The sequence below is a fragment of the Leptonychotes weddellii genome, chromosome 2 (genome assembly GCF_054177405.1).
Source record: "Leptonychotes weddellii isolate Sample4059 chromosome 2, ASM5417740v2, whole genome shotgun sequence".
NCBI lineage: Eukaryota > Metazoa > Chordata > Mammalia > Carnivora > Phocidae > Leptonychotes > Leptonychotes weddellii.
This window is the reverse complement of record NC_138370.1, coordinates 175354645-175366841: the sequence shown is the minus strand read 5'-3', so window position 1 is coordinate 175366841 and position 12197 is coordinate 175354645. Positions and strand designations below refer to the sequence as shown.

The window sequence follows — 12197 nt, the reverse complement described above, 5'->3', positions numbered from 1 at the left end:
CAGCAGGTGCAGCAGCAGGCACAGCAGCAGGCGTAGCAGGTGAAGCAGCAGGTACAGCAGGCACAGCAGCAGATGCAGCAGGCATAGCAGCAGGTGCAGCAGTAGGCGCAGCAGCAGACGCAGCAGGTGCAGCAGCAGGGACAGCAGCAGACGCAGCAGGTACAGCAAGCGCAGCAGATGTAGCAGCAGGTGCAGCAGCAGGGATAGCAGCAGACGCAGCAGGTGCAGCAGCAGGTGCTGCGGGATACAGTCGTGACACAGAAATGCAGTGCGTGCAGTTCCCCGGCCTCCAGCTCAGTGCCCAGGCCACTCTGGCGGACTTCCAGCTCCTCCACCAGTCAGCTCTGCACATGTGTGACGGTGTTGGGGCCTCTCACCTCCTGGGCCTCCGTTCCCTCCTTTGTAAAATCAGTCAAAATGCCAACATCTCGGTGTTAATTTCTGAACAGGAGAAAAATCTCCATAAAGTATCCCAGAGCGGTGTCTGCCACACGGCAGGCAAACAGTAAACGTTAGGCATCGTTGTTCTGTTGCTCAAATAGTCGTAATAACAATGATAATCATGTTTCTACCATGTAATTATATAAACGTAACAGTTATTATTATCAGTGGGAAAATATGTCTCTCTCTGGCTTCTCCTCAAATTGGCAAAGGCAAATACCAATGGGGTTTTCTTTCCAAAAAGATGGGAATTCAGTTACGGCCAATGCAATACACCTGTAGGTTGTGTTCCTACCCAGTTGTAGGTGCGGGCTTCTCTAGTGACACGTGGACCCCTGGGAGGAGAAGCTTCCCTTAGGGCAGATAAGAGTCTCTAAACTACAGAGTTACTTCCACTCACGGCAGAATCTGCAGAAGTGTTCGGTGCATTTGACCTTGCCTAGTGACTGGCGCTGTGCCGTTCCCGTCTTTTATGTCTAGGGCACAGCTGGGCCACCAGCAGTCCTTCCTCGGGGAGGATGGTTTCCCACATTTCTTCTCCGGTCTCCTCAGAGGCTGCGGTGGTTGGAGTGTTTTGTGGGAGCCAGTGCAGGAAACGGGAGACAGGAGCAGGACAGCGGTCAGGCTCCGTGTGCAGGCTCGGTGTCTTCTGGTGTTGAGGGGGAGTCGCCCAGTCCAGCGGGAGTGGTGCTACGCTGGTGTGCAGTGTCATCGGGAGAAGGGACACTGCAGCACCTGCCCTGGCCAATGGCGATCATGTCATTACCGTTTAACGAGGCCCCAACATCAGCTCTCGCTAAGGTCTCAAGACTGGTCAAGTTGGCGTTGTGGCCTGCTGAGCAGCAACTTGATAAGAAGAGCAGAACGAGAATCTCAGAGCTGGGATGGACATCAGAGGCGCCCTCTTCACCAGTTAGGACATCGGGGCCCAGAGTTACGGGGAGGTCACTCCGCCCAGGATGGCACTGGCCCCGCACGCAGCGAGCGTGTGGGGGGAATCGAGCTTCACCTCTTCATGCTACACTCTTGCTTCCTGCCTGTCCTCTGCTTTCTCTGGTTTTCCATGATCCCTTTTGGAAATCTGTCTTCCCTGCTTTGTACTTTTAAAAATTCCTGTTAATGGTGATTTCAGTGAATTCTTACCTATTGGAAAGGCTCTGAAAGAAGTTTCTCCCCTGAAAGAAATGGTACTAACAGTTTGGGGACCTTTTTTTAGCCTGCCCCCCACTTGCCTTTAACAAGCTGCAATTCCTCTGCTTAAATGTCTAAAACCCAGAATTTCAAGGGTAAGTGGTATTTGGGAGTGGAGTGTGGGTCTCTTTTGGAGAGAGAAGGTGTTCCTCTATAAAAATTCCTTTTTGAGAGACACCTGGGTGGCTCAGTCGTTAAGCGTCTGCCTTTGGCTCATGTCATGATCCCAGGGTTCTGGGATCGAGCCCCACATCGGGCTCCCTGCTTGTGCACATGCACTCTGCCTGCCGTTCCCCCCTGCTTGTGCACATGCACTCTGTCTCTCTGTCTGGCAAATAAATAAAAATTAAAATCTATTAAAAAAAAATTCGTTTTTGAGGGATATTACTTCAAAGCAAAAATAGTTTTTTTTCTGATTTTAAAAATGATAAATTTTTTAAATTTTAGAAATGACAAGTATCATGCAGGAGAGCCAAGCCATAGGGATATGCAACCTCTTGTTAATGTTTTGCTGGATGACCTCCTGTCTTTGAGCCTAAACACACACAGTTATATCAAGGGCTCCTAGCATGCCCATTTTCTCCCACTTAACGGTGTCTGGTGGAGGGTTTTCCCGCAAACGACGACAATGCGGAAGCACTGTCCTTTCCAGCCTCTGCACGTGAAGGAGTCCACACACCTTCTTCTCTCGGTGAAGATTTAGATTGTTTTTAGATTTTGCTAAACCATCTTTTATTGAACATCTGTGTACGTTTTTGCTCACCTGACCAGTTGCCCTCTCGGCATGTGTTTCCAGAAGTAGACTTACTGGATCTAAGGGCATACCCGTTGAAAAGCTGCCCCAAACGCATGGCCACCAGCAGGGCCCCAGAGCCAATCCGCTGGGCATGGGTGCCTGCCCCGGGGCACCTTTGCTTTTCCCGTAGCCCTAGGAAGGGGGTTTGTGCTAGTTCACAAGCATCTGTCTGATTCAGCGATTCGTAATGCTTGCCCAGGACAGGAATAATTGGACTGTTCCGACATACCAGGAGGAAGCGGAAGCACTCTCTGTTTCATGAATAAAGACGCTCGGTGAATTGAGCAGCTCTTTTCCAAAAGCAACAAGCAGAGATTTTAACCCGGGCACGGCCTCCTGTTCAGACCTTGCCTGGGGCCGAGCACCATGTATCAGGTTCCGTTTTAAGCACTGCCTCTTCGGGAGGATATGAAGGAGCTGGGTACCGTCCAGAGTTCGACCACAGAAGGACGATAGTCGGGAAGGCAGCCTGGTGGAAGGCGTGCGAGGGGCCGGGGTTATTTAGCCCGGGGCACAGGCCTGGGGGCGGAGGGGAGATAACTGGGCTCCAGCAGATGGAGGAAAATTGTGTAAATGACCCTTCATCTGGCGGGAGGAAGGAGTGGGTTGGATGCACAGAGGGTGGTTAGTCATTCACAAAGGGCTTCTTGGATTCGGAGCTGAGTTGTTTCACATCCTAGAGAGTTTATGTGGGTATAAATCCTTCTGATTTCTTTGGAACAGTGTTCTGCTTGGAAACAGAACTTGGTAGATCTTCAGGTTGGGGTTGCTGTTCTGTTCCGTTCTCAGTGACGTCTTTCCAATTTGTGTTTAGAACATAGGTTGTGTGAGCTAGTTACAAAAGGAAGGGGGCAAATATGAGCAGAAAGAGGGCTTTAGTGGACAGACCTGGTGCTGGAGAAGCCAGCTCTGTCATTTACTAGCCCCTGATTTCAAGGAGGCTGTTGCAGACCCCGAGCCTCACACTCTGTGTCTGTGACATATAAGGTAAGGTGATGTCTACCGTACAGGATTCCTGAGGGGGGTGCCTGACGCCACCTGGGGCCAGTGCAGAAGTGCTTAGTAGAATGCCAGGCAGGTAACAGGTGTTTGGCAAATACTGGCTTTCCTTGCCCTTCCCTTCTAACCCTGCTGTTGGCATGAGGGCCAGAGAGTGATAGGGGCAGCAGGCTCCTAGGTGTCCATGGGACAAGAGGTCAGCGTGCACTAGTGAGAGGAGAGGGGGCTTCACATTTGGACAGTCCTGCCGACTCTTGTGTGTTCTCAGTCATGGCTTCCAAACCCGAGTGCCTCAGTCCCAGAGTCCGACAGGAAACTGTGATGTGTTTGGTTTTTGCCACAAGCAGATTCCTTCTTGGCACAAGTTTCTTTTAGAGAGTAGCTCAGAGGGGATTTTCTTTGTAAGTTTTGAAAAGTGTCCCTGGCTACGTTGGGAGTATGGTGAGATCGCGGACAAGCCACGATCCTTTATCCAGCCGCTGCTCACGTGGTGCAACATCAGGGAATCTGGACGGTTCCCGTACCCCAGAGCCCCCGTGCAGGGGTGTGGGTCCAGGGGATGCGGGAGGGTCAGCAGGGTGGGGGACAGAGGAGGGAGACCCCCATCTCAGCTCTGGGCAGGGCCCGAGAGAGGGCTGTGAGTTAGCCCCTGCCCCAGAAGCAGGCCATGCCGGGGCGCTCACGGCTGCTGGCCACCGCGAGCCGGTGTGGACTGAGTGGCATGCAGCCACGGCCGGGCTGGGGGTGGACGTGGGCAAGGAAGCAGAGGAGATCAGTCAGGAACGGAACTCAGAACCTCTCCATGGGTCAGGGCTCTCTTTTGCCGTGGACTTTACAAAGGAAAATGGATAATGCTGGTCAGCACCTGCTAGTTCAAACTGCAGAATTTTCTAGTCATGGCTCTGAGCTCCGTGGCGTTTCTTCCTTCTTCTCCTCAGCCACCTGACAGTGGGCCGCCACCGCTACCGACATCATCTCTCCCGGAAGGCTACTACGAGGAAGCCGTGCCGCTGAGCCCTGGGAAAGCTCCAGAATACATCACATCAAGTAAGTGTCAGGTCTGCCTGGTCCTCGCCGGCCTCCTGAAGTGCTGGACTGTGTGGAGGGGAATTGGGGTGGCATCAGACACCGGGGACGTGTGGAGCTCAGGCAGTGCTGACCCCGAAGGGGTGAACAGAGAAGGGGCTCCGAAAGCCCGCAGTGCCTTTGGGAACTCAAGATGGTTGTCTTTCTCTGATTCACATCGGGTGCGACCTTGTTGCTGTGGGTCGTGGGTCTCAGTGAAATGTGTCCCCTTTGGTCACAAGGCAGAGACTTGTGTGGCATGTGTTTGTGGTGCCCCTTGCCTGGGGTGTGGCCCCCCAAGGCTGCTTTCCTGTGCCAAGGAGGCTAAAGGAGGGTACAAAACCAGCCCGTCTGTCTCTTCTTGCTTTCATATGGGTTCTACTAGAACCTTCCTGCCGAGCTAGAGTTGTCCTGGCCCGGCTCTGGTCTTCCCTCATAAGCACCTCTGCGGTTTGGTTTTGGATCACCGGCTTCATTCCTCCCTCGATGCTCTGTCAGGCGGGGAGCTGTGTCTCCAAATGCAGTGGAGGGAGGGTGTCCGAGTCCCTGTGGACAAGGGATCCTTGCTTTTCTCATAAAAGATAAAACGGAAAGTTGGGGATTGGTCGTTTTAGTCATGAGGCTTTGGGCACATTAATATTCATGGCACGCGGTGGCCCATCATGTGTCTTCTGACGGAAGTGCACGCCAGCTCCCAGGGCTGTCCTCCTGTCGCCCGCCGTCTCTGCCTCTGTCTTCCCCGGCAGCTGACAGGTGTGTCCCCAGAGGGCCTCCCTGCGAGTGCTTTCTGCATGTAAGCCGGACGGGGGCCCCTCGACGACAGGGGCCTGTTTGCTCAGCCTCCGGAGCAGTCGCATTCGGAGAAGGAAAGGGACGGTTCTGGTAACAGGGGTTAGGATATGCTGGGTTTCGAGGTCTCGAAGTCAAGTGTTTTAGTTTCTCTGTTATTTAAAAACCATCCATGGAAAATGCACTCAGGCAATTTCTAAGTGGCCACCATTTCCAGAAGTCAGGAGATTATTCAGAAAACACCAAACCTGAAGCGGCTCAGTGTAATTCAGAACCTCACTGGCTTCCTTTCCTTCTCAGCAGCGAGTCTGGGAAAACCGGCTTTTCCACGAGGGTATTTCCCAGCCCTGGGGCTGTCCGGCTCCAGCCTGCTCCCACCGTCCTTCCACTCCCACCCACACACTTGCAAAGCTGGAGACTGAGAGTAATTTCCTTTGACTGGGGGCCAGAGGCCGTTTTCAGTCTGAGAAGCCTCACCTCAGTGATGTGTTCTGTCCTGTTCTTCAGAGAAGCCACCCGTAGTTGCCAACAGGTGGGCAGCTTTTGTTGAACCAAGTCCAGAGGAGAGGGTAACAGAAGGATGCAGGCTCGGGGCAGCGAGTCAGCGGGGATAACACGCCAAGGCTCCCTCAGTCAGGCGTCTGTGGGTGAGCAGTGGGCGGTGAGGGCCTCGCCGTCCTGCCGAGGCACAATGCAGGGAGCTGACTTCAGATGGGTTACTCAGGGCCTCGGCAACAGCTCTGTCGAACCCTGTGTCAGGTGTGGTTCTAGCAGAGGAATGAAGGGTCCATGATAAGAAGACCTGATACAGCCGTGGAAACCGGTGGAGAAGGCTGTGGAGCAGGGCTGGCCGTCGGGGGGAGATGCAGAGCCTCGGCAGAGCTGCACGTGCCTGGCCGGGCCTCAGATGCCGGGGGGGCGGTGCGGGGGGGACCTGCAGGGGCTGCGGGCCCAGCAGAGGGCCGGCCACCCAGGGACGGCGGTTGTGAGCCGCAGGAGTGCCTGGTACCTGCGCCAACCTTCAGCACATACTGGCGGCTGCTTCCGTCCCGCCTTCCAGATTGCTCCAGATCTCTCCGTGGCCAGCCCTAACCCAGAGTCATCCATGGAAGGGAACTTGGGGAAATGTAATTCCAGCCGTGCCGAGTTGCTCCGGGGTAAAGCTGCCACCGTCTCTCCTGTGTCCATTTGGCGGCCGAGTGCGCCTCTCTTAACCGCACTGAATTTCCAAGTAAAGACAAGAGCAGAATCACAGCGCAGGTTAACGTGATTCCACTCTCGCCTGTATCATGGAAAACCCCCTAACTGCCCCAGGGGATACAGAGTCCCTTTGTCGACTTTGGGGTGACACCCATTCTCTTCCAGCGGAGCCCTACTCTCCCCTTGGAGAGCCTATAGCTTCGACGGGGAGATCCACGGCCAGCTGCGGTTGGGTGGTAGGGAATGGGAGAGGGGAGGAGGGGAACTTGTTTATACACACGCAGATAACAGGGAAGGTGCGTAACGAGTCCCGTCCTCATTTCTACAACCAGCCAATGGTCATACCGTGAATTTACAACTTCATGCTCCCATTGCCCTCGGCAAGCACCTTGGTCGATCACCCGGTGAGATGACTCATCTTTCCTTCCTGAAAGGTCTGGCTGCACTGGATGGTTCACTCATGGGGCATGCGAGTACTGAGAGCCACCCCAGGGACCTCCTCCTCCCCACTGGTGTGGCCATGACGGGTCCCTGCAGCCACTGCCGTTAACCCCTTCTTGGCCTGTTGACCCCGCTCCCGAGTTTAATAGAGCGATGACCGTGTCCTTTGGAGGGAATATTCTGCCCTTAGAAACTAAGACTTGGGGGCCTGAGGCAGAAATTTTGTCAGTGGGTCCCTGGGGTAACAGTGAGAGGAGCCACTACCATTTTCAGCCCTGGGTTCCCAGACCTGTGAGCCCCAATCTAGGGAAAAGAGCCCCACTGGGGCAGAGCAGATACTGCTAGAAGGTATTCTGGAAGATAGCACCCCCAGTCTCCCAGGGGTGGCCAGTCAAGCTGGTCCTGGAACTGAATATTCAAAAGGCATTCCACTGGTCTGTTGGGTCAGCTGCTTCCGGTGATGGGGACACGGCAAGACCTGTGACTCTCATGAGCACGACCCAGAGTGTGGACTTCACTTGCTGTAACGTGAATTCTCTGATCAGAAGCCATGCTGCGGGATCCCATGCTGGTGAATAAGGCATTCTGCAAGACTGTGGATGGTGCTTTTGGCAGGAGCATTGCGACAGGGAAGGTGAATGCCCTGCTGCCCCTCCCATGACGGAGGTGGTGCAGTTACTAGGTGGCGGGCTGACACCCCAGGGGACAATGTCGTGTGCGGGCAGGACACTGAGAAGGCCAGGAGTCAGACTATCCTGCCGAGTGGAGGTCCATATTTGGACGGGAAGTCTGAGGAAAGAGGCTGCCGGACATCTGTGTAATGGGCCGCGTTATGTACCTGATTGTGAAAATCTGCTGAGGCTTTGCTAAGCGCTCACCTGGTGTGTTACTCTTGACTTTCTGAGCCCATCTGGGAGGTCCGTTCACAGTCCCTTCTGCAGTCCCTGCTTGCTGCCAGTTCCCCCCAGTCTTGACCATCCAACCAAACCGTCAGGCCATGCGGAGGAGTCCGTGCTGGGAGAAGGAGCCCATGTAGCAGGCACGGGGACACGTGCACTTGAACCACTAGCTCGCACCTGTTACTTACAGCGTATGGGCCCGACGGATGCAGACTGCTTAGATGCTCTGCGGTGGGCCAGGTGACCGAGAGCCCGCGTTGGGCAGCTGAGGTGCCCGACCAAGCATTTAGATGCTGCTGGGTGTCAGAGAGCCAAAAGCAGTTTCTCAGGGTAAAATAATTGTTTCCGGAGGTTTATGTAGCTGGGCTCTGAAATCCTGAAGCTCTGTGCTGAGCTTCCCCCGAGGAGCCTGCTGCCATGGGCTTCCGAAACCACCGAGAACAGGGTGTGATCAGAGACGCGGAGCCACTGTGATGTGGAACAGAAGATTTGTTGTAGGGGCTGGACCTCACGTAGTCATGGCAGCTGTTAGAGGCCGAGGGAGCTGCATCCACGAGGACAAACTGCACCCCATCTGTCCGTGACCCCGTCACACACACACACACACACACACTCGGCGACACAGAAGATTCTGGTGCTCTCGGCTGCGGTGCAGGTGCCTGTAGGGATCTGCGCCGCCCAAGGAGGGGGCCTAGCGGCAGGGCGGCTGACACACCACGACACATGCCTGAGCCCCAGCAGCACCCGGCGCCCCCCAGCGACCTTCGGGCGTGGCAACTGCCGCTGTCCAGTCTCTCTCTCCGCAGCGCTCCCCGCTGCTGACCTCACCTGGCCATACCGGCCAGGGAATTCTGGGTAGCCGCTTCCAGCCGGGCTGGGTCGGCGGCACCGTCACTACAAATCTTGTTGGGGCTTTGGGTTCCGACCTACATTTCACGTTATTTTCAGTTTTCTGATTGCCCTCTCTCCTCATCCTCTCCCTCCTCAAGGTCAGTTGGTTGAAATGCAAGTTGTGATTTCATGGGGAAGGGTATATGTATAAAATACACATTGTAATGTTTTATAGTTGAAAGTCATCATTTATTGGAATGTTCTTCAGTTCCGTCAGAACTGCCCGCAGAAAAGTGTCTGGTGTGAAGAACGTTTCCAAACCAGCAACATCCCATAAACACACAGATCCACACAGATCTCTTGCTGGCTCTTTGCTTTGCTTCCTTGTTCTGTAAGAAGTGTGGACGTCTACACGGGATGCTAGGACATGCCAGGGGCTCTGTCAGCCGTCCTCCTCCTCCTCCTCCGGGAGACGTTCCAGGACCCCCAGTGGATACCAGAAGCTGTGCACAGAGCCCAACCCCTATGTGCTGTGTTTCTCCCTATTCACACACCTTGGGATGAAGTAGAATTTCTAAGTGAGGCACAGGAGAATATGGGCCACAGTAGAACACGTGTAACAATACACTGTCACAAAAGTAGCAGAGTCAAGGGACGCACTGGTGGCCTCGCTCGCTCAAAACGTCTTACTGTCCCACACTCACCCTTCTTCCTGCCATGACGTAACGTGGTAAAGGGCCCGCTAGAGCAGATGCTGGGGCTGAGTGGCGTGGGCGTGCGACGCAACGTCAGGGTACCGCTGATGTCCTGATGTTACGTTAGCAGGAGGATCTCCTGTTTCTGGACACCCGTTGACTGCAGGTAACTGAATCCGCGGAAAGTGGAACCGCGGATAAGGTGGGACCACCATACTGACGCACGCTTGTCTCTGGCTGAGAGGACCCGCGAGAGCGTGGGTGTCAAAGGCCTTTGTGAAGGTGAAGCAGGCCTGGTCTTTTCACAACTTTATCGGTGGCACCTGGCATCGAAGTACGGCTGGGCCTGGAGCACCACGGGGTCGGGGCCCTGACGCCCCGCACAGTCAGAAATCCATGTGTCACTTGGACTCTGCAAAACCCTAGCTACTAATCGCCTCCTGCCGACTGGAAGCTTACTGATGACACAGACAGTCTGTTGACACATCCCTCATATGTCCTGTGTATCCTGCACCGTATTCTTACAGTAAAACAAACTAGAGAAACGAAAATGTTATTAAGGCAGTTAAATACTGTCCTGTATTTATTGAAAAGAAATCTGCTTCTAAGTGGACCCGTGCAGTTCAAACCTGTGTTCCAGGCCAGCTGTGTAAGCGTGAAAAAGATTGCCCAACTCATAGTAAGCCCTCAATAAATATGTGCTGAATGAATGAAACCAAAGGTATTTCTTCCATTTACAACTGTTTATTAATGCTTTTGCTCATGTGTTAGCTAAATGTTTACTGGATTCGATGCTCTAGAAAATAAGCTAAGCACCGAGGGATTCATGGTCCTTCAAAACCTTCCTAAAATGAAAATCTGAGTTTGCACATCGCCCTTCTGAGACCTTAGATTGCACTGGGTCTCCGAGCGGCATGCGCTCTTGAAGTCTGGCCGCCTGCCTCTTCCCACCATGTGAGCTACATTCTAGCCACGCTAAACTTTTAAAACCCTTTTATTGTGAAACGTAATGTATTTACCAAATAGTACTCAAAATATGAACGCAGACTTACTGACTTATAACGTGGAGCATCTATGTAAGCACCATCTGGTCAGGAATAGAACACGTCCACCCTGGAAGCCCCCCGTGGGCCGCTTCCTTGTCACCGTCCTCTCCCCACAGATGTAACCACTAACTTAGCATCTGTGGCAAGCACCAAAATGCTACTGGAAAATGAAAAGATCCACTGTGTTCTCTAAATGTTTGATGTTTTTCAGTGCTTTTGCTCATCGTGTGCCTCTAGACTTTACTGTCTGGTTGGCAATGACTCACGAAAGATCTAGATCAAGTGTTATCTGGAGTGTTCCCTGTCCCACGTGTGCTGGCCCCTGAAGCCCATCTCCCGCAGCCTACACCGCACTCCCTGGTACATGTCGGCCCCTCCAGCCCAGACTGGGAGAGCTTCTCCAGCGGCTGAGAGGTTCCCCGTCTCTGCCCTCAGCGTCACATCCACTTAGCCACCAGTGAGCGCTGAGCGCTAGAGGTGTGGTTCCTGCCATCAGAGAACTGAACAGATCGTTTTATCTGACTCTAATTAGAACTGACTTTAAGTAGCCTGTAAAACGGGGTGGCGGTGGTGTGTGCGGGTGGGGGGATGTGGGCTCGAGGAGGAAGCCTGACTGCGGGTGGTCGGCTGTGTATCAATGCACACACAGGAACGGATGGTTCCGTCCCGTGCACTGTCCACGGCAGTCCGGGCCGGGCCTTTCCCAGGCCTGGAGTTGGCCCCCCACACGGTCTTCTGGGCACGTCCTGGGCAGCCCTCTGCAGGGACCTCCTGGCCACCAGCCCACGCCCCAGGGCTCCGCCCGTTCGCAGTGCTGTCTGTCCGCTTCGGCTCTTGCTGAAAACCCGTCCCACACTGCTTCGTCATGATTGAAAACTCAACCTGAACCCTAGTCCTCCGTGCCCGCTCTTAGTAATGATTCTTCCTGACGTCATGGAAATGTAGGCGTGACTAGCGAGTACGGATCATACTCCGGTTCCCAGGGAGTGAGGAAGGTGAATTCCGTTCTGCGTGAGGTCTGCTGTTGCTGCGTCTCTACTCCATTGTGTAGCTGGCGGCTTCAGCCGTGCTTTCCCTTTCTCGGTCATGCATTACATAGGTCTTCATCGCTCAACCCTATCTTGAGAAGTGAGTGTATTCCTGATGCGACTGGGGGTTGAGGAGGAGGCAGAGATGAGTCAGACCCCGTCTCAAGGAGCGTATCATCCAACAGGGATGAAATTAAAATCATGGGCAGCCCCTGGTGTTGCTGGAACGTCGTGACTGTGCCAGCCATCAGCCAGAGCGCTTTGCAGGTAGAGCCCAGCTTCGCCGAGCAGCCCGCCTTCCTTGTTCTTGCCCCGCGCCGGGCACGTTGTTATGGGCTGGGATGGTCCCCCTTCCTCGGGCGGCTTCCGGCCCGATGCAGGAGGCTCACAGACACACGGCCATGACAGCACAGTGGGGCAGGCTGTGTTGGCAGAGACGAGTGGCATTTCATCCTGTGCCTTGGCGCAGGCTGCCGTAGCAAAGTGCCAGACTGGTGGCAAAACACCAGACCCTTCCTTACCGTTCTGGAGGCTGGACATCCACGAGCTGGGTGCTGGCCTGGTCAGATTGTGGCGAGGGCCTCTTCCTGGCTCACACACAGCCACCTTCTCCCCATGTCCTCACGTGGTGGACAGAGAGCAACATCTCTCTCCCTCTTCCCATAAAGACACCGGTCCTATTGAATTAGCACCCCACTCATATAACCCCACTTAACCATCGTTACCTCCTAGAAGTCCCGTCTCCAAATATAGTCTCACTGGGGTGAATTAGGGGG

General features: G+C 54.2%; 1 protein-coding gene across 4 annotated transcripts in view; it reads left to right on the top strand.

The window, feature by feature from the left end:
• AFAP1 (actin filament associated protein 1) overlaps window positions 1-12197 on the top strand; it is a 141019-nt gene that overhangs the window by 69960 nt on the left and 58862 nt on the right. For all 4 annotated transcript variants that reach the window (XM_031030999.2, XM_081812688.1, XM_006736086.3 and 1 more), the window contains one exon: window positions 4366-4474. In XM_031030999.2, coding sequence (XP_030886859.1) covers window positions 4366-4474 — 109 coding nt within the window. The remainder of the gene's footprint in view (window positions 1-4365; window positions 4475-12197) is intronic.